At 33.4% G+C, this 26,825-nt stretch overlaps 1 protein-coding gene across 1 annotated transcript in view; it reads right to left on the bottom strand.

Annotated features, from left to right (window-relative positions):
- Positions 1 to 26,825, bottom strand: part of LOC103275000 (cGMP-dependent protein kinase 1) — a gene marked incomplete at its 5' end in the record, with an annotated part of 255,331 nt that overhangs the window by 106,420 nt on the left and 122,086 nt on the right. The window contains one exon of the mRNA XM_008072418.2: positions 16,630 to 16,704. Coding sequence (XP_008070609.2) covers positions 16,630 to 16,704 — 75 coding nt within the window. The remainder of the gene's footprint in view (positions 1 to 16,629; positions 16,705 to 26,825) is intronic.

Genomic DNA, 26,825 nt, shown 5'->3' with positions numbered 1-26,825 from the left:
ACCCATCAAATTACCAGCAACATTCTTCTCAGAGCTAGAAAAAACAATACAGGAATTCATATGGAAACACAAACGATCAAGAATAGCCAGAACAAGCCTCAGCAAAAAAAAACAAAGCAGGAGGTATCACGCTACCAGACTTCGCACTTTACTATAAAGCTACAATCATCAAAACAACTTGATACTGGTACAGGAACAGGCATGTAGACCAGTGGAATAGAATTGAGATTCCAGAAGCAAAACCTCAATTTCTCAACCAACTCATCTTCGACAAAGCCTCCACCACCTACCACTGGGGAGAGAAGAACCTATTCAGTAAATGGTGCTGGGAAAACTGACTGACCACATGCAGAAGATTCACACAAGATCCCTATCTATCCCCATACACAAAAATTAACTCTAAATGGATCAGAGACCTAAATATAAAACCTCAAACCATAACAATCTTAGAAAATTCAGGACACACCCTTATGGAAATTGGAACTGGCATCAAATTCCTGAACAAAACCTGAAACCCACAGGCCATAAGAGATAAGATAGACAAGTGGGACCTCATTAAACTGACAAGCTTCTGCAAAGCCAAAGAAACCATCAAGAGAGCAGGGAGACAGCCCACAGACTGGGAAAAAGTATTTGCTAACTCCATGTCTGACAAAGGCCTAACATTGGATCTACAAGGAACTCAAACGTGCTGAAAAGAAAAAAACAAACAACCCCATTATAAAGTGGGAATAAAATATGAACAGACACTTCTCAAAGGAAGACATCTCAGCGGCCAACAGTCACATGAAGAAATGTTCAATCTCACTAATCATCAAGGAGTTGCAAATTAAAACTACACTGAGATACCACCTAACTCCAGTCAGAATGGCCATTATCCATAACTCAAAAAATAACAAATACTGGAGAAGATGTGGTGAGAAGGGAACACTACTGCACTGTTGGTGGGAGAGTAAACTAGTGCAACCTCTGTGGAAAGCAGTGTGGTGATTCCTAATAGCTATAAATATCGACCTCCCATATGACCCTGCAATCCCTCTATTGGGAATATACCCTGAAGAACTCAAATCACTCTATAAAAAAGATACCTGCACACATATGTTTATCACAGCATTGTTCACCACAGCAAGGACCTGGAACCAACCATGCTGTCCATCAAAAGAGGACTGGATTTTAAAAATGTGGTACATATACACAATAGAATATATGCAGCCATAAAAAAGAACAAAATCATGAATTTCGCAGCAACCTGGATGGAACTAGAGTGTATAATAGTGATCTCTCACAGAAACAAAGATCTGAGTATCACATGTTCTCACTCATATAGAGGACCTTGAACATCTATAACACTATAAGAAAATGATTGACAGTGGTGGGAATCTATGGGGGGTAGGGAGCGGAAGGGAGGTGGGTTTAATGGTAGTCAATATCTGTCTGAGGACAGGGAGACACCCCTTAGCAAAAAGGGTGCCTGAACGATACATATTTGTATACCCAACCCTTAACTGTACCCCACAATTTAAAATATATGTTTAAAAATTAAATTGGAAAATTCCTTGAAACAAATGAAAATAGAAACACAACTTAGCCAAACCTATGGGACACAGCAAAAATAGTGTAAAGAAGCAATAACAATAAATGACTATATTTAAAAAAAAAACTATAAAGATTTCAAATAATTTACTCTATAAGGCAAGCATAAGCCTGATACAAAAACCAGACAAGGATACAACAACAACTACAACAAAAAGAAATTGCAGTAGCAATTTCTCAAGTGACCAGAAAAGCAAAAACAAATCAAATGCAAAATTAGTATAAGAAAAGAAACAATAATGATCAGAGCACCAATCAACAAAATTGACACTAAAAAGCAATGCAAAAGAGCAACAAATCACAAAGATGAGTTTTTGAAAGATAAACAAAATAAACAAATCATTAGCTATACTAAGAAAAAAAGGAAGATCTTAATAAATAAAAAAAGAAGTGACAAGAGAGATGTCACAGTAGATACCCCAGAAATACAAAGAATCATAAGAAATTACTGTGAATAATTACACACCAAAAAATTCTAACAACTAAAAAAAAAATATATATATATATACACATATATATATATAAATTATTGGACACATACAACCTACCAAGATTAAACCAAGAGGAAATAAAAAACTTAAACAGACCAGGAAAAAGTAGCAAGATCAAATGAGTAGGAAATATCCCCAACATAAAGAAGCCCCAACAATGGCTTCATTACTAAATTCTACCTAACCCTTAAAGAACTAATCTAATAGCAATTATTCTCAAACTATTTCAAATAAATTGAATTGGAGGGTACTCTTCCTAACTCATTCTATGAGGCAAGCATAAGCCTGATATTAAAACTAGACAAAGACACCACAACAAAAAAAGAAAACTTCATGCCAATGTCCCTAACAGACATAGACATAAAAGTCCTCAACACAATATGAACAAATTGAATCCAATAATACATCAAAAACATAATATACTTTGATCAAGTGGGATTGAAGGACAAAATTATATGACAATCTCAATAGACACAGAAAAAACATTTGCTAAGATTCAACATGTCTTTATAATAACAACTTTCAATCAATTAGGTATAGAAGGAACTTACCTCAATACAATAAAGGTCAAATATTACAAACTGACAACTAATATCATATTGAACAGGAAAAAGATGAAGGCTTTTCTTTCAAGAATTGGAAAAATTAAAGAATGCCCGCTGTCACCACTCTTATTGAAGATAGCACTGTACTTCCTAACCAGAACAATTAGGCAAGATAAACAAAGAGCATCCACACTGAAAAGGAGGAATTCAAATTGTTCCTGTTTGCAGATGAAATGATCTTATATATACAGAAAAACCTAAAGACTCCATCAAAAATTCTGAGAACTGTTAAACAAATTCAGTAAAGTGGCAAGGTATATAATCAACACATAAAAATAAGTGATTCTATATACAAACAATGAACTAGTTGAGAAACAAATCAAGAGGGCAATTCCATTCCCATACCAACATAAATAAAATAAAATACCAAGGAATACATTTAACCAAGAAGGTGAAAAGATCTCTGCAGGGAAAATCTCTGATAAACGCACCCATTGATGAGGAGGTACAAAACAAATAAGTTGAAAAATATCCCAGATTGATGGATCAGCAAAATTAATATTGCTGAAATGATCATATCACTCAAATAAATCAACAGATTCAATGCAATCCCTATTAATATGGCAATGACTTTATTCACATAAATAGAAAACAAATCTTCTGTGTATGAAATCACAAAAGACCTTAAATAGCCAAAGCAATCCTGAATAAACAAATAAAACTGGAGGCATCACACTACCAAACTTAAAAATATACTACAAAGCTGTTGTAACCAAAACAGCATGAAGATGTCATAAAAACAGACACACAGATTAATGGAACACAATAGAAGACCCAGGAATTAATCCATGTATCTATAGCCAACTGGTTTTTGACAAAGGCACCACGAACACTCATTGGAGACTGAACAACTCAATAAATACCAGGAAAAAAATACTAATATGCGGAATAATAAAATTAAACTCCCACCTCTCACCCTATATAAAAATCACCTTGAATTAGAGCAAATACCTATATATAAGACCCCAAACTATCAAACTCTAGAAGAAAACAGGGGAAACACTTCAGAAAATTGATCTGGGAAAAGATTTTATGAATAAAAAGACCCCAAAGGTATAGGTAACAAAAGCAAAAGTAAACAGATGGAATACATCAAACTCAAAAGCTTCCTCACAGCAAATAAACAATCAACAGTGTGAAAAGACAACCTATAGAATTGAAGAAAATATTCGTGAACTATCAATTTAACAAGGAATTCATATCTAGAATAAACAAAGAACTTAAACATTTCAACAGCAATAAATAAATAAGCAAACAAATAATCCAATGGGCAAATAAACTTTGCAGACATTTCTGAAAAGAAGACATACAAATGGCTAACAAATATATGAAAAAAATGTACAATATCACTAATCATCAGAGAAATGCAAATGAAAACCACAATGTGGTGTGATCTCCTTCCAGATAGGATGTCTATTATCAAAATGACAAAAAGTAACTAACATTGGTGAGGATATGCAGAATGGGAACTCTAACAGTGTTGGTGGGAATATCAACTAGTACTGCCATATGGCAGTTCCTCAAAAAACTACAAACAGAACTAGTATATGATCCAGCAATATCACTACTGGACATTTATCAAAAAAAAGATAGTATATCCAAAAGATAGTATATCCAAAAGACATTTTTTTTTTTTTTGAGTTGGACTCTCACTCTATCACCCAGGCTGGAGTGCAGTGGCAAGCTCACGTTCACCCCAAAGTCCACCTGCTGGGCTCTGGTGATTCTTCCATCTCACCCTTCCACGTAACCAGAACTACAGGCATGCACTATCACACCCAGTTAATTTTTGATTTATTGTAGAGATAAAATCTCGCCAAGTTGCCCGGGCTGTTCTCGAACCTATAGGCACAGGCAATCCACTTGCTTTGTCCTCCCAAAGTGCTGGGATTACAGGCTGAGTCACTGAGCCTTGCCTCAAAAAGACATTTACATGCTCATGTTTACTGCAATATTAGTCACAATAGCAAAAAATATGAAACCACCCTAGATGTTCAACAACAACTGAATGGATAAAGAAAATGTGGTACATATACACAATGGAATATTATTCATCCATAAAAAAGAATTAAATCCTGTCTTTCATGGCAACATGAATGGAACGAGTTATTTTAAATGAAATTAACTAGGAAGCCAAAACAATTTGATCTTATAAAAGCAAAAGTAGAATAGGGGATAATAGAAGCTGAGAAGGGTAGGGAAAAAAGGGAGATAGGGAAAAATTTGTTAAAGGATAAAAAATCACAACTAGGTATGAGTAATAAATTATACTGTTCCAAACTACTGTAGTATAACTATAGCTAACAATAATATATTATATAGTTTCAAATAGCTGGAAGGAAGATGTTGAATGTTCCCAACACAAAGAAATGATATATGTTAGAGATGATGGATATACTAATTAGCCTGATCTGATCATTGTCCATGATATGTATTAAAACATCATTATATACTCCATAAATATGCATAATTGTTAGCTGTCTATTAAAGATATTATAGATTCATTTACATAACAATGTAGAAAAAGGGGAATTTATATAAAGCAGATAATGTGTCTTGTTTTTGGTCATACTAAGGATAATGAAGTAAGGTTTTTCTGTTTGTGCACATTCTATTTGATTGTGGGGGCTATGTATAGTTTTTAGAGGAAGAAACATTTTTATTTGACTTTTTTGATTTTTTTTGTGTGGCTCATGAATGCAATATAAAGTTAAATTAATGTGCTAGGAAAATATAACCTGCATAATGCAATTATTTTTAATGCTATAGCTTTACATTGTATCATTGGTTTTTAAAAAATGAAGTTACGGTAATCACATCTGGATACGTAATTAAATGCCTCTCCAATAGTCTTGTTTCCTTGAACTCCTTCCCTGCTCCCCTCTATTCATTGGCATATGAAGTTATTGTTCTGATCACTTGTGTCAGTGCAAAGGAGAATATTAATATTAATTAACGTGTATGTCAACAACTGCCCGAAGAAAGGGAATTATACACTCTTCTAGTTCATGCTGTTACTCAGAAAAGCAACATCTGTTTATAAAAGTGTCATCTCTTCACCACCCTGGGCTCAGGTGATTCTTCCATTCAGTCTCCCAAGTGGCTTGTACCACCATGCCACCTTTTAAAAAAAATTTTGTAGAGGCAAGGTCTATGTTGCCCAGGCTGATTTACAGGTGTGAGCTACCATGTTTGGCTAATGCTTGCAAGTTATGCACTGTAGAAAAGGGATATGATACATGTAAATATCTCTTAGCACAAGCCATGCTTCACTTTCATATCTCATCTCCCTCAAATAACAATGTAAAGATATAAACTAATATGACATATGATGTTAATTGCATCAGAACAATTTATGTGACCATTTAAATTCATTATTTAAAAATCACTTTTTTCTAAAAGGATTCATGGGGAAATATTAGTGTAACATTTTCCAGTTTCAAAGGTACTCTATAATTTTCCTATGGCATTTTATTGAAAGATAGTATGGCTTATTATCATATCTAAATGTCATAGTAGAAAGAGAAAATTATATGTATAATGATGAAAATGAAAAATGCCATTTCTAAAGGCTAATTTAACTACTATGAATTATCAAAATGTACTTCAAGCAAAATGGTACTATTTTTTACACAGATATTTTGAGTAAAGTTAGTACCTTTAGAGAAATATTTTTATACTGCAAGAGGACATATAACTTAGTGACCTTTTTAAAAATATAGGCCCATAAATTATTCATGGACTAATTATTATTCTATTATTTCCAGGCCAAAAATATTACTCTATGATTCTTAAGAGTCTCTTTCCTGTTGACAGTCACAGAGACATTGTTGATGAAAAATGCCAAACTCTGTAACATATTTAAAAGATTTTTTGACCCAAATGTGTATGACCTAGGCCTGTTGTAGAACACTAAAAGGTCCTGAGAACATGTGCCAAATGACTGAATTACAGCTTGGCTTTAAACATTTTGGTGGGAGATAGAAGTTGCAAGCAAAACAGCAATCAACATATCTGAGATTCACATTGGTTCAGCCTGAGAAGACTAGACATCTCTAAGCAGCAGGGGTAGTCATGGGGGAGAGGAAGGAGTTTCTGACTGACAATTGGCAGAAAGCGCTGTCTAAATAATTTTGAAATTAGTAAAGGAAATGATGAGTTTGTAAATGGCAGACTTCAGAGAGCATAAGTGGTAACGGTTTTATAAGGTTTGAGCAGTCTGGGAATTTCTGGAAAGGAGATTCTATACAGACACAAATTTCCCCAAGAGAAGGCTTTGCAGGGTCATAAAATAATTTAGATTTATTTCTTTATCTTTAGATGATGTTACTATGCTAGAGACAGGTTGGAAAGTAAGTCCCGTTATATAGAATACATGAAAACCTGTCTGATGAGACTTTGTAGGGTGTGACTCCCCATCGTCCCTTAGTTAGGAATTTGGCAAGAGAGAAAAAAAGATCAGAGTTTAGTAACTCAATATTGAAAATTAGCAAAGGCAAAAAATATTGCTTATATAAAAGCAGTTATGCTTCTAAAAGTATGGTTTGTTAATGTGTACAATTCTAAGCCTCTGTAGATTAAGGCTGATAACTAGAAGACTAAAGCTGATAACTAGAAAGGATATCAAAATTGCCATTTTCACAGTTTAGGACACAGGCCCCAGGGAGCTAATATGCTTGTTTAAGCTCACATAGGGAAGTACAGCAATGTAGTCACTAAGTGCTGCTCTCCAAACTTCCAGGTAATATTCCTTTCATTAGATGAGTATGACCTCATTAGAGGGAGCACTTGAGCACTGAGCATTGGCCCTGCTCTCACTTGCTAGATTTATGTTCTTTCTCTAGAATGTCTCAGCTTTCTCTGCAAAGCAGGTTTAGAATTATGCTAAATGCTGTTTCATTCCAGTGATAGAGACTGCTTTAATTTAAGAAAAGAAAGGCATTTTAGCCAAAGATTATTATTTTTGGTGGAAACTACACAAAAGTATACACTAGGTATTATTCCTTTCTGCTTTAAAAAAGCATCATATCACAAATAGGTCTTTGACATCAAACATACAGAAAAGAAACATGCACTGGGTTGCTCTAATTTCTGGGGAAGTTTGGAGTTCTAGAAAGGCTGAGTTAATTTCCATATGGGACCAAATTATCCATAGAATTTAAAGAGCTCTTATTTTGAAAGTTGCTTTCTATTATCATTAATTAATATAGCAAAAGTGGAAAGGAATCCGTTTTTTTTTTTCCTTTTTAAAAGAAGGAAATGAAGCCAGCAATCAAGTGGCTTGTCTGTTTTTACCAAGCAAGTCAGCAGCACTAGAATTTTCAATTATCTTTAGTCCTCTCCTCTGTCAATTAGAAAAGGTTGCATGCAAGGACATACTGGGATTCACATTTATGAAGTCTTGCTACCTAGGGAGCCTCAAAGATAAGCGCTGCAAAGACAAAATTAGCAAACAGCCTTTGAGAGCTTTCAAATTTTTAATAAAACAGAAAAAAAAAATGCTCCAATCCAAGGCCAACTAGTTTTATCCTGAAAATCATTTTTTAAAAGAGTAACCAGTCTCACTGCTCTTGAAATAAAAATTTACTTTGATACTCTCTGTGGTCACCAAATCACAATGAAGTGTTAATCTATTAGCATTGGAGTGGCCTTAGAAACAGTTATATACTGCTTTCTAGCCTGATTATAAGTACTGAATTTAAAAAGCAAACAGATCTTGAAAGGCTGAAAGACAACTATTAGTTTAGGGCCAACTGCTGAAAAATGTTTGTCTTCTGTCTTTTGCCCTGCAATAAAGTGAAAAATAATTTTTATTGAAAATGGGGCTGTCTTCTGACTACTCACCCTACAAATGGTCAACAAGTTCTAATTCTGGTTTGAGGGTTATTTCAAAATTTCATTCTCAGTGCTTTTGTTTTTTCTTTTTCCCATTTAATTGACCTATAGTTCCTATTTCAGAATAGAATAGTGCTCACTTGAATTCTTTCCATAGGGGGAAAAACAATTCTCCAGACTCATTTCCCTGAGAATTGCTTAGATCAAGAACAAGTTTTTTTTTAAGTAAATGGTTGATAAGATTGTGGGAATATCAAGATCTTTACTAAGTGCCTGGCAGAAAAGCGCTAATAAAGATCCACATTTCAAAGCCAGTGTGCTTAAAAGAGCAACCTCCTGTGCTGTGCATTTAAAATCTCATTTTGTTAGATGCCAGATGACCCTGGGGCATTTCAGAAGATATTACCAAACAATGTGGACCTTGGTTCTGATTTGCATAGCCTCATGTGCCTTGAGATACGTGAATTTTCAAAGGCCTAAGCAACAATGGCAGTTCTCTCTGTGAGTCAATTGGAGTAAATAAAGGGTTGTCTTTACTAATGAAATGTAATGAGAGAACATATTTTACTGCTGTCACATTGTGTCAAACAACAAAGCTCACCACCAAATATAATCCTGAAAATATCAGACAGATTTAAATGTTCCTTTGTAAATACATTTGTAAAGAGGAGACCTTTACATCAATGAGGACTAATTATAAAAACAGGAGTAAAATATATTTATAGATGATTCCATTGAAAGCTAATGGTCCACAGGCAAGCAATATTCTCTATAGTCCTTGCAAAGAGTTGGAGACGTAGAGCAAGGGTGACTGTAATACTTCATTAGTGGCATTAATTCAGAGCCAGCCCTGTGTCCTTGAATGTTTTTGCACATTTCTCTTGTGTTGTGTGCTGATGGTAAGTGCCCTGCTTTGCATACTAGCCTTATTTTTGATTTGCTACCATAGTTACAACTTACTTGTTTACTTTCAATTATTTCTTTCTATATTATGTGCATTTATTATAAATGTTCTTTTTTGGAACAAGGCAAAGAATAAGTGAACAAATTTAGGTACCTGGTAAGGAAAGTAGGGCAGGACAAGATGGTGATTCCAAGATCAGTTTTTGACAAATTTGGGTCTCTTTTCTTAGTTTGTCGTAACTCTTTGTGCTCAGAGGGTAGCTTATGTTATCTCTCATGAATGGGATTTGTGTCCTTTTAAAAGAAAACTCATTTGTCCCTTCTGCCTTGTAAGGTTATAGTAAAAAGACAGCTGTCCATAATCCAGGAAATGAGAACACACTGAATCTGCTAGTTGCTTGGTCTTGGACTTTCCAGACTCCAAAACTGTGAGAAATAAATTTACGTTGTTTAAAAGCCACTCAGTTTATGGATATGGCGGCCTAAACAATTTAAGACACTGTTCGCTTCTGGGATGCCATGTGCATCTGATATTCCTTCTACCTTCCATCTCTCCTTCTCAGTCTTTTTGTTTTTGTGACAAATTCTTTTTTCTCTAACTTTTAAAAACTAACATTCCTCCAAAATCAATTCTCGTTGACATGCTCCTTTCATTCTCTATTTTCTATCTTATCCACAACTTCAATTACTATCTAATATCTAGGTGTTCATAATTGTCAAGTTGATACCAAACTCTTCTCTGAGCTCCAGACTTGCCTAACCATGTCTTAAATCTACCTAATATTTAACTTGTCCAAAATTCAATTCATGATCACCCTATTCTCCAAGCCTGATAACCATACAATCCTTTTTCTTAGTGAATTCCATTACCTCTCTCTAATTTTCAGACCAACATTCCTTCTTTCCTTGTCTGTGGCTTTTCTTCCTTTTACTCCCTATATTTATTTCATGAAGAAAATCTATTGGCTTTGCTGCCTAAATAACTTTTAAATGCTTTTCTCAACTTACACTGCCCTTGCTCTAGTCCTGTCTACCATCAACTTTAACTTGAAAAATATTCCAATTATTCCCTGCTTTTACTTTATACTCCTCCAATCACAGAGAAAAAAAGTGCCCATTTAATAATATAAACCAACATAACTCATTTGACACCTTAGAAGAGATTCGTTATATTCAGGGTGATGGCTGCAGACTAACTTGCCACCTTAGAAACTTAATTTCCCTAGTTTCTTACTGTGGCCTACAAAGACTTACAAGAGTTGGTTTCTACAATTCTCCCCTTTATGATCTCTTTCTTATGTTCTAGGTCCCAGATGTTTTGCTCTTTGGTTCCTTGAATATCAACTTTTTACATGCTGTTTCCTTGTCTAGAATGTTCTCCATAACTTTTTGCCTAGCTGATATCAGCTAATTTTTGCCTAGCCAGACCAGCTAATTCTCAAGAAATCAAGTCAAATCTAGTTAAAAAGTCACATTCTCAAGGAAGCCTTCACAGAATGACTAGTATGTCTCTTTCTGTACCATAAGTTCAGCTCATGAAGGCAGGGAGTATGTCTATTTTATTTACCATTGTATATGCAGAATTTTGTAGGCACATAGAAAATATTTGTTGATTAAACAAAAGCATACGAAGAAGTGTATGAACATGGGTGTGCTGGTGCATAAGGAACTGCAGAATCATTGCAGGAAGTCTTTAAATCTGTATGTGTACCAAGAGATTAAAAAATATGACCACACTCTCTTGGAAGCTTTACATTGATCTTGATACGAGACTGAATTCCTTATGAGGAATAATACTGGGTGTCATAAATGTAGATAATAACTAATGTGTTTATAAACCTATATTCATATAGTTGTCAGAGCTTCCCAACTGAAGGGCTTAGGTATAGGTTCCTTCAGCTTCACGACTGCAGGATAGAGCCTAAAGCAGCTGAACCAATCGGTACAATACTCTATACCCATTTCCTATTAATGCCATGACATAAAATAATTTGGAAAGCGCTGTTAGGTGGTACTTATTTGAAGGTGCTATTGTTGTTGTTGTTTTTCCTTAAGAAGTTATTGAGAGCTTCTCTTCAAAAGTAAAATAAAATTGAATCAACAAGGCTATAACTTGAATCAGTCTAGAATCCTAGGTTTCCATTCATTTTATCAGACACCATTATGTTTATGAAGAGTATATAATAGTATCATAAATGTTTTAAATATGACAATGTTAAATGGAAGAAAAGCAAGATATAAAATTATAAGTATGCTACAAGTACAATTGTAAAACACAGAGTTAGGTAATAGCAGTTGTGCTTTGCTTAGACTGTTTTCTTTTTCTTTTTCTAATTTACCATATTATTCCATAAAAAGTGAAGGTATATTTTAACAAAAATAGAAATCATTAAAGCACTGTTTAGGTTTTGTTCACCTTCTGTTTGGCCCTAATCTGGTATACGTGTATCACCTTAAAAGAGTGAAACTTTTATATTGAAGATGTTTATAATACAGTATTAAAAATATCAAGTTAAGTTGAAATATATATCTACATATACATATTTAGGCTTATTTATTTGAAGAAAGAACAGTTTTGCCTATAATTACTGAGAATAGTATATAGCAATTAAGACATCAATGATGATATAACTTGAAAATATTTCAAATATTAAAATTTTCTTTATATTTCTGGATGGGTATACATTTTACAAAATAAGGCTTAAATAAAAAGATAGGAATATATGCCCAAATAGTGTTATCACAATAATGATCATAACTTATTCTTAGAATACACAGTAAAAATAGTAATTTTGAGTACATATTATCAAAGGAAAATAATATGTACCTTTTATCACACAGGCTACTTTCGGCTCCAAATAAAGTTTAATGATTCTTAATTTTAATATGATGTTGTCTCCTTTAATGTCGTTGTGATGATAACTTTATATTTTAAAAAGCAAAGTCCTCAGTGAATAATTAGCGGCAATCAAGAGAAGTTTAAACATGCCATAAAGGGAAAATTTCTGCCAAGAATAATTATCTTTTGTAGGAAATATATCTCATGAGACAAGCTGAGGGCATACATTCTGCAACAGAGGAGTTTTGAGAACCACTTCCACTGGAATATTTATCATAAGCCAATCTTTCTAGACCTCAGCTACCTGAGCCTAATGCTTAGTGTGGTTTCTTTGAAATGTTTGTCTTATATGTAATGACTCATGATACTCTTAATTGAATATATATACACACACATATACATATTCAAGAAAAGATAAGTTTGCATAAATTATAAATATAAATTTTGCTATATAAGCAAAAAAAATCCTCTAGGAATAAAACTCAACAATATCAAAGGAATAGCCAATTAAACTTTTGTATAACTGGGGGAAAAAGTATAAATATACTGGCTAAATTAAATCTATCAAATCGATGGGTCAAATAGCAATATTTGGAATCATTTGATGTAGGTAATCATTCCATGTGGAATCTTTCTGTCATTGAGCCTGATTATACTAAGGAGTTTCTCACACTTGAAACTTCAAATGTCTCAGCTGAATCGATCTTTACAGTTCTATCTTTTTTTCTCTTCTTATGCAATTAGATGTAGTTATTAAGACAATACCAATATTGATTTTATATAGATAAATAACATAATCATTTTAGTGGCATTTTAAGAAAGAGTCATCTAATCTGCCATGGATTTTGCAAAACATCATGAAGACCTTGCAAAATAAAGCTTACAAAGTAGAGTTCTAAGTGGTCCAGATTTATAATCTGTATAGAAATTTAGAGGTATTAACAGAATTATTCTAGAGTTTAGACACATATGAGTCGGCTCCTGGTCTTTGCAATATTGGCAAACCCTTAAAAATCCTTAAATACAAAGTGAAGGTACAAAGTCCTCAAGGGGAAGAAATTCAATAGAGAGAGACAACAGTGCTAATACAAATAGAGGTTTAGACTTGTTAGTTCAACTAGAAAGCTTTCCCTAGTGAATAATTCACAGCTTGCCTTCTCTGAGTGACAGGACATTTAATTAAGAGATACCTTCAACTTCAGAAGTCTTCAGATATTAATCATTTTTTAGAAGATTATAAAGTGCTAACAGTGTAAAAGGCACAACAATACAATAATTCCTGCAGCAATTTATTTGACATTTTTTAGAAACAAAAGTCATTATCAATCTAGCTAGAATTTGGATCAAAGGTTTTAGACATTTTTTAATCAAGTTATTACCATTTTCTAAATAATAATCAATATTTTAAAATGTGAGCTATGCATTATTTGGGTTTAGTATTAATTGAACAGAAAATTCAAACAAAACTGTCTCAGTTGAAATCTGTGAAGCCAGGAGATCTTAAGTGTTCTTACACAAAAGCAACCTTGTGAGATTACGGATGTGTTAATTAGCTTGATTGTGGTAATCACTTCACAATATATACATATATCAAATCATCACATACACTTTATATGTATTCAATTTTTATTTGTCAAATATACCTCAGTAGAACTGGAGATAAAAGCATAAATATAAAGGTTAAATTAAAATCTTATCAAAACCATGGGTCAAATAGCAGTATTTGGAACCATTTTGAAGTAGGTAGTTATTTCCTTGCCCTTCATTCCTTAATTATAATTGAACTCTCTTTTTTCATATGTTACTGTTTTTACACAAAATATATTTATCAATATTTTCTCGGCAAGTTTTAATTTCATAATGTCTCCCAAGTAAGAGTAGGTTGTTCATATAAGATTAAAGACTTCCTGCCCGGGTAAAATTAGTTTAATATAACAGATATGGAATTTGTAAATCTAATCATATGTCAAATGCACTAAGGGATATTTCTAGCAATTTATTCTATTAAAAATAACATCCACTGTTATAGCCCTTTATATTTTACAAAGTATTTTTACATACTGCTATCAAGTAAATCTCAATAGCATCATTTTAAAAGTGCAAAAACTGAGATTGAGAGACAGGTGTTAAGAGTCATGATCAATACCACTCGCCTGGTATTGACAGAGCCAAAAGTAGAACTCAAGGCTTCTGGTCTTTTTTGGGGTTTCAAATTTTTCATATTGACTGATTCCCTTCTAATGTTAGAACTGTTGCCACACCTACCTTCTAATTGCCTGAATATCTGGATTTCAATGTATTTGTTTCCTCACTACCTTTAGTTGAAGTATGTGCAAGTTAATCCAAGGAATGGCAAGAATTCATGAGATGTACACACAGTTGTCTTCATAAAGTCAATAGGACACTGAGAAAGGTATGAATAATTCACACTTTCCCACTGCTGATCAATTTTAAGTCTGTGACTGGCCTCAACTTCGGGTGGAGTAAATAGAATTTCTATAAAATATTTCATTTAAAAATCTCTCTAATGCTTAATAGGGAAACAGAATAGATCTAAGTAGCAAAAATGTATTAGTCTGAAAGATCTTTGACTTTTTCCAGTACTCTAAGAATAGTTACTCAAGCAGGTTTTAGACAAATTTTTAAGGATATAGCCAATTTGTAATATATTTATATACAGGTTTCTATTATACAATTATAATCATATAACATAATTATATGCATTGTATTATATATTAAGTTATACATAATATAGCAAATATATAAATTATATAAATAAGATATTTATATATGTAATGACTCATGATATTCTTTTTTTTCTGAGTTAGGGGTTTTACTCTATTGCCTAGGCTAGAATGCAGTAGCACGATCACAGCTCAACACAGCCTCACCCTTCTAGCTCACATTATCCTTCTGCCTCAGTCTCCTAAGTAACTGGAACAACAGATGCATGTAACCATGCACAGCTAATTTTTAAATTGCTTTGTAAAGACAGAGTCTTGCTATGTTACCCAAGCTGGACTTAACCTCTTAGGTGCAAGCACTTCTCCCACCTTGGCCTCCCAAAGTGCTGAGATTCTAGGCATGAACCACCACATCTGGCAATACTCTTAATTGAACATACATATATATTTAAGAAAAGATAAACTGATAAATTAATTTTGTTATATAGCAAAATATTTTCCTAGGAATAAAACTCACATTAGGGCATTTTATTACTTTTAAAACTGACAAGAAATCTTCAAAGGCCTCCTTTGCCACCTCAATGGGATTAGAACTAATGCCAGAAATTAAAGTCTAAACTGAGTATTAATGTGCATTTTAGCATACTGTAAAAAACTGGAACAATTAACACTAATTACTGGAATCTGGCATTACAACTGGCTGGTATAACTTCTGAGCAAACCATAGCAGGACATTACAGGCATTCAACCTCAGCATGTGAACAATGTCTCTCTTAAGTTCAGAAGGACAAAAGCAAAATATACACAGGGGAAATTGTGAATATTTTCACATAACTTTGAAAATAACATAATTTTTTCAGGTTAACATGAAATATAGTTTCTGATATTTTAATTCTAGGACAATCTTCAGGATTCTCATGGCAAAATAAAATTTTACTTCTTTTGATTTTTAGGTTACTATAAAACCAAAAATTATGGATCTGAACTATTTATTTAATGCTTAATTTTGTCAATTGAATCCTTCAGAAATGTTGTATGATGTCAAATGCTAAATTGCAATTTAAAAAGTGGAAGATTACATAGATTACTGTTTTTTAAAGTGATGCTAAAATTTTGCAGGAAAAGTGAATCTTAAGTTACTTCAAATTATTGTAAAAGACTAAGGTTTGTTTTAAAGCAAATTATTATTGCAGACAGAATTGTATACTTTATACAACATGACAATTAATGGAATATTTACCATCTCATGTCATTATCATATTAGTAAAGCAAAGTTCAATGTAAAGTAATGAAGAATTCGCAGAGGAAAATATTTCTAGCCTTATTATTTTTCATACAATTTCACAAACAACTATTAATTACAACCATCATTTGCTCAAAAGTATTTTCCATAAGATAAACAGCGTGTTTACATTCAATTGTTTAAATTGAATTTTAAGCTAACCACTTTCCCCTGTTGAGATAATCTTCACCAAAAATTAAGGTTTCATGTTTAGAGAGACATACTAAGAGTACTATGTAATAATTACCTTGAACAGTTTGCTTCTTTTTCCTTTCGAGTACTTAGTTTCTTTCTGTCAAGGTGTTGGGTTTTGTTGAGCCAACAAAATATTTGATCTTGTTTCTGTTTGAAATAATTTTTAATCAAGATTAAATCCAAAGAAAAGAATGTCACTTACTTTGCTTTAGCTTCCGCATCCTCATATGCTTTATTAGAAACATCATCCAGTCCTCCAATCAAATGCTTGAAAGAGCTGTCAGAGGGAAAACAGAGTGATGAGGGTAAATCCTCCATAAAGTAGTGAAATGGCAGCCTAGTCAATGATATAATGAAACAATATAAAGGCATGTAAATAAAAAATAAATTCAAACACTTAATCTTAACACATTAGTAAGAAACCAGATAATGATACTTTTCCTGACTAGATTATAAATTCTATAGGAGGTTCTTCTACTTTGATCACCCCCACAGTTGCCAACACCTAACCATATCTGGCACCCATATCTAGCAAAAGCAAATATTCAAATTGGGTGGAATAAAGTCTGTAACACACTAATTGATATGCATCACAAAATTAATTAGTCCATTAGTTATAATACTTAAATAACAATAAAATTCACCAATTATGGAATGCCTCCTGTATGACAGGTCCTATTCTTTTAACAAGCATTAACAAATATTAATTCAATTTCTCAAACAAATGACAAAAGACAAGTATCATTTTCTCCATTAAACAAAATAGTAAACAAATTTTCCAAGGCAAAACAAAAAAGCAGAAGATAGGAAAAAATTTAACAGGTGAGAATTATAGAAAAATTAGCTCATTTTGGAAGAGCAAAAAAATGAATGTTAGCATAAAACAGGAAGAGCAATTTACCTTGTCAAACCCACTCTATTCAATACATTACTGTGTACCTGAAACTGTGTTCAGACTTACTTTATATGGTGAAATCTCAACTATTATGTATCTATAATATAAAACATTATAAAACCAGCACAAAATGAATACACCCATGTGTACTAGAATCATCGTTGAAAATTACTGAATACAACCAGCTACAGTAACTGTTACTGTTCACCACATTTTGACAACTACTGAACTATACTTAATTAAGTGACAAAATGAAAGTCGACACTCAGAAATCTGGTACTCCCATGATAATCAGAGTCTCACTTACAAGGCACTCATATGCCAGGCGTTGCTTTTTGATTACGGAAAAATCTTAAAAACTAAGTGAAGAAATTATGAAATAACCCATAGTTCTCTAACTACAAACGACTATAAAAAACATTTTTATAGATTTCCTGTTACTTTTGTTCTGCATGGTTTTATCATTGTTGTTTGTAGAGCTGTAATCGTAAGGTAGCTATGATTTTTTTTTGAACTGGAGTTTCATTCTGTCTCCGACTGGAGTGCAGTGGCATGCTCCCGGTCACCGCATCCTCGTCCTGCTGGGCTCCTGCGATCCTTCCGCCTCAGCCTTCCAAGTAGCCGAATCTACTACAGGCGCGCGCTACCACGCCCAGTTAATTTTGATTTATTGTAGAGACCAGGTCTCGCTAAATTGCCCCGGTGGATCTCGAACCGGCGAGCTCAGGCAATCCACTCACCTCCGCCTCCCAAAGTGCTTGGATTACAGGCTGAGTCACCGAGCCCGGCCAGCTATGATTTAATGACTTGATTTTTAATAGTATTATGGCATAAATATTTATTTACTTTTATTTCGAAAAAATCCATATGCAATATTTTAGCAACTGAATAATAGGTCACTGCATGTACATAATCATAGATACACACATGAACACAAACACACATAGTTAATAAAACAAGCACATACAGATGAAGGAAGGGTGTGATAAATATTTATACAAACATTTTTACTTACACTCTAGATTATAGATTAAACATATGGAATTTATTTTCAAGATAAAAATACCCAGAACTGTAGTCTTGGCTTTTGGAATTAGAACCATATGTCCTTCATAAATAATCTTTATTTAGAAGACAATCCTGGCCAAATGCATACTGCTAATATACTAACTCTCCCCAAACAATAAGTCAACCATTACACTTAACTAGGCAATATTACTAAGCTCTAAATGACTTCCACTGCCTATAGATACCTGAACTGATCAATGAATAATTTAAGACATTTTGATGGGCATAATTGATGGTGTTACAGAATTTATCACTCCTGGCACAAAAATGAACCAATTAGTGTTTCATTTCCCCCCTCTGACATTCTGTAGGAACACCTGCCATCTGTATGGCCCTCATCAAACAGGCATTTGGAAAAATATCACTGCAGGTACCAGATGCCTTTCTAAATATTTACTCAGCTCCTATGACATTTCTAGACTAACAACTGTTTTGTCATTATTCTATCCTGAAAGGGTTGATAATGAGATGTTTTGAAAACTCTAGCAACTGAGCAAGTAAGACCAAAAAATAGCATATAGTTATAGCAAGTAATAGAGGAAAATCACTAAATCTATTTTAAAACAAACTCACAATTTAAGCACAAGTTATATTTTATCAACTTAAAATAAAGTACCCAATTTCCACATATACTGTAGACTTAATTTCAGAATAGATGAAGGAGACCTTTTTGAGCAAATGACTTATATAAGCTCTCTCCCCCAAACCTTTACGTGTGCACACTACTAAATGCACAATTTCCTATTACTTTTCTTGGATAGAAAATTCAGTTTTTGCAACTGTTGATGGAAGACTTTCTTTAAAGGAGGTGGGTAAAATGTTATCAACTGAGTACATGGATATTGAAAGAGAGAACGTGGGAAATTCCTTTTATGTTTAATGTTGGTAGTTTTACATAATTGCCAGGTGGGGAGAGAAAATAAAGGAAAGAGGAAGGAAGTGAAGAAGTGACAAGAAAGAAAGAAGGAAAAGGAGTGAAAGATGACTGGAAGAAGGGAGAGAGGGAGGGAAAAGAAATAATGACCCTTTCATATCAAGAATGATGACATTAAAATAAAACTTCCTTAAGGAATATCAGTTAAAAGGCTATCGTTCTCACGGTAGGAAATTTGTCTGTTTCAGAACATTATGGTGATGATAACTCAGTGGGTAATAATTTCAGTTATTAAGATGTTTTCATTATTAATCTAAAACATTTTTCTGAAGGGAGCTGATTACTCAGTGGTATGCCTAAAAAGAGTCTAATTCTTTCTTTGATTGTGATATGATGGAACTTCATCTAGAAAGAAATGATCTTTTAAATTGTTAGAAAGGGAGTCCAAATACCAGAGATCAGTATTACCATGCTGCTAAAAATAACATTTATATTTTACTTTATAGTTTACAAAGCATTTTTATATTAATACATCATGCATGTATTCAATAATAAATGTTTTTTGATTTAATTATCACAATCTCCTGTTCTCTATTTTGATACAATGTTTTAGAATCTTGTATATAAATTTTAAAAATAGAGTATTTTTGAATTCAAAATAGGGTGAGAGAAAGCCTCTTAATGTATTTAATACAGATTTCTTGATTGCAATCTTAGATATGACAGTAACCTATTTTTAGCAGTCAAATACTATAAGTGAAAAAGAGTCAAAGGTAAAATCTTAAACCAGAAACTATTTCAGACACTACAGTAGTACTAAGCAAAATGCTTGTCTAGATCAGAACCTTTGGCAAGCCTTCTTAATTGGACAGGTTTTAGCATTACACTTTGCTAACCCAAATTTCACTAAATACTTACAAAAAAGATATTTATTTTAAAATACAGAAAGTTAGAGTTCTAAGTAGTTAGGACACTTGTTTCTTAGCTAAGCCCAAGTTTTAAGAGGTATCCTTCATTGTTTTGGTATGCTTGTGCAGAAAATTTGTTGATTCACTTTGTGGCTTCATGTCCTATGTTTATCATTTTGGTTTATTTTATTTTATGAAATAAACCAAATCATAATTCTTAGTGGTTTATACTATCAAGTGTCATATAATATATATATATATATATATATATATATTAGGAAAAATGATCCCCAAATACAATAAAACCAGCCAACATCTATATTTTTCTGGTTATCCATCCATCCATCTGTACATGCATTCAGACACACATATATTCTTATACAATGCCTACTATCTATGAGGGATGACTCAAACTACTGTGGATTTTTCAAAGAGAATACAGTACAATCTTAAGGAATGTATAGCCTTATGTTACAGGTAAAACACAAGGTGGGAGGTGATGGGTAACTGAACACTTATCAGACAGAAGGCTATAGTGTCTATGAAAAGAATCTCAGTCGCTCAAAATCTAATTTTTCAATTTTATGACTAGACTGCTTATCAGTATTTTTTATCTTGCAAATTTGTTTATATTTGCAAGAGAATATTACACACACCAATGTGTAGACATTTGTCTGGGTCTTTCCTTCGTAACAATAACCACATGTCTATCATGGGAATTATTCATTTAAGAAAAATGGGTTACAGATAACAAGCTTTTGATTTAAACTATCCTGATTATAATTATACGCTTTACAGAGTACCAATATTTGAAAATAATGATGTATTTTGATCTAGTGGACAAAGAAATAAAAAGCTAAGAATCTATTTCAGGAACTCTCTCATTTTATTTATTGTGACTTTTGAAGAACAACAAAAAATTGATTTAGTGTTATCAAGTGTTCATGTCTAATAGAAGAATGGACCCCGAAACCCCTTAAATTTATTTATTAAAAATTGTGTATTTATTGTTACATGTTTAAACTTTGGTCACCTTCAAAGTACTCTCCGCTTGATGCAATATATCTTTTGAGATGCTTTTTCCATTGCTCAGTTTTTGAACTTGTGGATTTGGATGCTTTTTAGTATTTCTGCCATTTGTTTTGTTCACCTCTTGCATATCTGCAAAACATTTCCCTTTGAGGACTTTTTTCATTCAGGGAAACAAAGAAATCATTTGGGGCAAGATTGGGTGATTTGGGAGAGTGGGGCATGAGGGTCATGCCATTTTTGGTCACAAGCTGCTGCACACGCAGCATGGTATGGGCAGGTGCATTTTCATGGTAGAGGAATCAGTCACCTGTTTGCCACAATGCCAGACACTTATCCCGCAAATTGTGATGCAACTTTCTAAAAACTTCCAGATAAAAACTTTGGACCATTCTTTTTGTTAAGCACTGCCCAGGTCATATGTTCATTGGGCCATGGCCAAGCCATGTTTCCTAAGCTTTGGCACCCTCCCCTACCTTCAGGAGGTAAATCTCCAATCTCTCTCTCTCATTTTCTTTCTAAATAAACTATCTTTTCCAATACACACACACACACACACACACACACACACACGCACGCACACGCACGCACGCACACACGCACACACACACACACACACAGACCCCAAAAAACAACTTTGGTTGACTATGTGATCTGGAGGAACAAATTCAGAGTGTACCACAAAGGAGCCACTCTCCAAAATATGATTCTAGTTTTTTGGGGGTCCCTCCTCATATGTCTATATCAGACCTTTCCAAGGCAGAGCCTTATTAAACTGACTATGCTTATTATATAGGTCAAATAGCATAACATATTTTTTAATGTTAAGATTATGTGTGTGTGTGTGTGTGTGTGTGTGTGTGTGTGTGTGTGTGTGTGTGTGTATGTTGATTCCTAGTAATGCTAAAATTTTGAAAGGCACTGAAAAATTCTAAACTAAAGTATTTTTTGTAATTTCACAACCCTGAACTAAATATTGTTAATATTTTGGTACGTATCCTTCTAGACTTTTTTCAATGTTATTTCAAAGTTAGACTCATATTAATTTGATTTTAGGTTATGTTTGTGCTTAACCAACTTAATGGTTAAGTGGGGAAAGAAATCCACTCAAGCATGTCAGACATGCATATTTATGTAGAAACATCCTATGCTAGTTGACTAAATTTCTCAATTTCATTTTGTCTATTTGTTTATTTTACTGTTGAAGTGTCTGTAATAGATTTTAGCTTGAGATTTTATTCTTTTGACTTTTAATATTTAACTATGAAGATATTACATTTTAATAAAAAATGAAGAGAAACACTGTTTTAAAAAGAAGTGTTGGAGATTTTCCTCCACACAATTTTGGATTTATAAATATTCTTTCTTAAATATTTACATATAAGTTACCAGTGTATAATTCATCCTTGCCTGAGCATAATTGAATTCAGAATTTTTATAGATTAGTGCTACTCAAAGTATTATTGATAAACTATTTGTTTCTGTGAAGAGATAACTACAGAAGTTTAGAAATTTTATGACAATTTGACATTATTGAGTTATCAAGATCAGTGGACTATGTTTTTGAACAGGGTATAGCTCTGTTGCTGCTAAATCCATTAAGAGAGAAACACTTGGCATAAGTTGCACACAAGTCATGCATAAGGAGGTAATGCTAAATTTGTGATATTTTAAGATGTTTGCTAATTGTAACCTAAAGTATATGAGATGAAGAATCGTTTTCCTTTATCAAAAGATAAATTAAATTTACCTGTACTTTGCCAAATTAATCAGTAGAACTGTTTACTAATGAAATATTAACACAAACAGGGCATCATGTGCTCCATTGTGAATAAAAAATAAAATTGAATATTTGTGGCATTCTAGAATTGCTTTAAAATAACTTCTTCCATTCCCAACAATTTTCTTCTGTGAAACTGATTTCTCTACTCTGAGTGTATTAAACAAAACGTAAAACAGTTTAAATACATGTTACTCCCTGAAAGTGGTATTTCCATCAATCTAATCTAGATCAGAAAAGTTAACAATAAAAAAGGCATACTTGGCACATTAAATACTAGCTATTGAAATCCACAGTGTTCTTTCAGAGCATACTGATTGCAGTTAGAATGGGGAATTGCTATTTCACTCATCAATTTGATTTTGTTATGACTGCAAAACAAGTATAATAGCCATTCTTTTTCTTACTACTTATACACATGCTTTCAATGACAATGTGATTGACTTTGTAATTATTTTCCTTTTATCCAGTGTTATGTTTGTCCTCATATTTTTACTGAAATATAATTTTATGTATGCTGAATCTAAGTTTAAAACGTGGGCATTTATGTTTATGACTTTTTTCACTTTATTTTTCTAGTAATTCACTTGTATTTTATTTTACAAAAAAAAACTGTCCATGATGGACTGGAAATTAAAACAAAACAAAAAAAAGATCCTTTAGTACTGATCCATGGAGAAGCACTGTCATTGTCCTGGATCTCACTCTCTCCCCATACCTGTTTATGTGTCCCTTTCTGATTTCCATCTGATCCCTTGGCATTGCATTTTCAGAGCATATTGCAGAGTTCTGGAGTTGTTAGTTTTCAGTCAGTTTCCTTCACTACATACTAAACTCTTTGATATACAGGTTTATAGATGTCCTTTGATCCCCTGAGTCTTTCAAAAAACATCTGTGGATGTTGGTTCTCAATTGTTCTCAATCACCCTTTTATCCCTCTATCTAGTCCAGCACTAAATCCTGTAATTTACCCTTAATAATCTGAAATGAATGCCCTTTTTAATATTTCCTTTGGGTCCTAGCCACCATCTGTTCACGGGAGGGTTCTGTATTTGCCTTTTCCTTTATTTTCTCTCTAGTCCTTACATAGTAGGAGGAGCACTCTTTTAAAAACGTAAACCAGATCATGCCACTCTTCTGCTGGCCTTGCAACCTCTCTACTTCTTCTACTATGCTACCTCTGACCACAGAATACTTCAAGCTTGCTTCTGCCTCAAGGCCTTGGTCCTCTGCCTGACACACTCTTTTTCTAGATCTTCATGGCTTCTTCTTAATGCTATTCAGGACTCAGTTCAAGCGCATCATCTTCAGACTCATTTCTCTGACCAATTCATACAAAGAAGCATTTACCTAAAACTCTTACTATTGTCATTCTCTGTCACTTTAATACACTAGCTACAAGCTACTTTGTTTAAAGCATCTGCTATCTTTCCCACACCAAGATGTGGACATAGTCTATCTTATTCATCAGTATCTCTTTAGGAACTAGAATGTTTCCTGGCCTATGATAGAACTTTGAAATTAATTAATACATAGATGTATGGCCTCATTCAGTCACTTACTCATTTATTGATTATGTGCCTGTGTATGTGACCAGAAGGAAACAGACTAACTCTTAAGTTTTGAAACAAAGTTTTGTTTAAAATTCAAGGTATAAGAGCCCAAAATCCTGTGTGTCTCTTTGGCCCTTCATCTATATGAACAATAAACTTTTAGGATAAAGGTTTAGTTATAATCAATTTCTCATCTAAATTTTGGGTCCTAATGAAGTCACACATTGGTATAAATATGAGTGAAGTAGTTTGAAGTACTTAGCGATTTAACATTGAATTGCATAGAGGACATTAAATGAGGGTAATTATTTCAGAACATAATGAAATTTATATCCATGAATCCCAGGTGCAATTAAAATGAAAAAAAGGATTTTAAAATGTGTCACAACTATCATTTTCAATTAAAAGCAGAAGAAACTAGAATCAAATCTCATGTGACAGTTGTCAGCCTTTTTAGGGTTTAAGGGGAAAATATTCTTACAAGTATAGATTGTCCTAATATGCCAAATCTATATATTTCATTTTCCTTAAAAATAAATTATCTCTCAACTATACTTAAATTAAGCAGTCCATTTAATGGACATATTTCTTGTGACTGACCACTCTTTTAAGTGTTAGAAACTCTCTCTCTCTCTCTCTTTTTTTTTTTTTTTTTTGAGTTGGAGTCTCATTCTGTCGCCCGGACTGGAATGCAGTGGCACGCTCCCAGCCACCCCAGCCTTGATGTGCTGGGACCCGGCCATCCTTCCACCTCAGCCTTCCAAGTAGCTGGAACTACAGGTACGTGCTATCACGCCCAGGTGATTTTTTGATTTATTGTAGAGATGAGTCTCGCCAAGTTGTCCAGGCGAGTCTCGAAACCACGGACTCAGGCAATCCACTCACCTCGGCCTCCCAAAGTGCGGGATTACAGACTGAGCCACCGATCCCGGCCAGAAACTCTCTTAACCTTACTATATAAAATGATACTAACAACAGTAGGTAGTACACAGTATTCTTACTGTAGTTGATTTTTCAGACCCAATATTGCTGTTTTAACATAAAAGTCAATGATGAGATTCAAAAATGTTCAATTGATTTCATCAAAATAATATATTTTCCCAATAAAAATATTTACTAATGCTAAAATTTAATTTTTGTTCTAATACAGTAGGTTCCCAATTTTAAAACCATTTTGTGACCCATTTTCACAGCAAGAATTACATGAAAGGAAATATTGATATTTCCCCCTGATTTTTCCATTATCAAAATAGGATCTATGGTAACAGTGAATGTCTCACTTATTAAAAAAGTTTCCAGCTTCCCTACTTAGACCTTTAAAATGTACAAATCCACATAATTGGCAGATGTTCTTATCAAAGTTGCTTAAAAATAAACAGGCCATATTTATTAACAACACTAAAAGTCTATCGTTGATATATTCAAATTCATGTAGATGTATCAATTACATTAGGTATCAGCTAAAATCATCCACTTTTTGGTAACTGATGATTTGAAAACTGCTGGTACAAACTTTGGTTAAGAAAAATAGCATGGAAATGCAAAATTTTATAAGAGTCTCTGATTTCTGTTTGAAGCAAATTGAGTGAAATCCTAACATGGCACAATAAATCTATTCCAAAATATCATTTTTAGTATACTTTTTGTTATTTATGTCCTGAGATTCCTTGAAGCAAAAACATTAGTCCCTGGTTTAACATTTTTACAAATATCAATCTATCACTGGGTTTTTATTTCTGCTCTCATCCCATGATTGGGAAGGGAAATAAAGACTTTTCCCAAAGAAATAATTGGAAGCTTAGAAATAATCAAATTCTTTAATGTCATAAATTAATGCTTATAGATTTTAATAACAACAGAAATATAAGCAAAACATGAAAATACTAGCTAGCATGTATTAGGATTGTACACATTATTTTACATGAATTTTCCCTTTTACAGATAAGGCAATCAAGGATAAGAAAATTAAGTAACATGCCCAATGTTACACAGCTAGTAAGTGTCAACACTGGGATTTGAACCAAGATGACCTGACTCTAACACCCACAATCCCAACCATTACTGATGCCAGTTTTTATCTCCCCAGTAAGGAAAGCTCAGGTCAGCTGGTTAATGGCTGGGGCTGGGATTTGGTTTTAACTATCTGCTCTTTCTCTACAACCTGCCTTCATGGTCAATTCAATTATTTAAGATAAATACTTTTTATTTTAATAGATCATTTTGGCTGGGCATGGTGGCTCAGCCTATAATCCCAACACTTGAGGAGGCCGAGGCGAGAGGATTGCCTGAGC

This window comes from Carlito syrichta, unplaced genomic scaffold (genome assembly GCF_000164805.1).
Source record: "Carlito syrichta isolate Samal-C Ts95f unplaced genomic scaffold, Tarsius_syrichta-2.0.1 Scaffold315165, whole genome shotgun sequence".
Lineage (NCBI taxonomy): Eukaryota > Metazoa > Chordata > Mammalia > Primates > Tarsiidae > Carlito > Carlito syrichta.
This window is presented reverse-complemented; position numbering and strand designations above follow the sequence as displayed.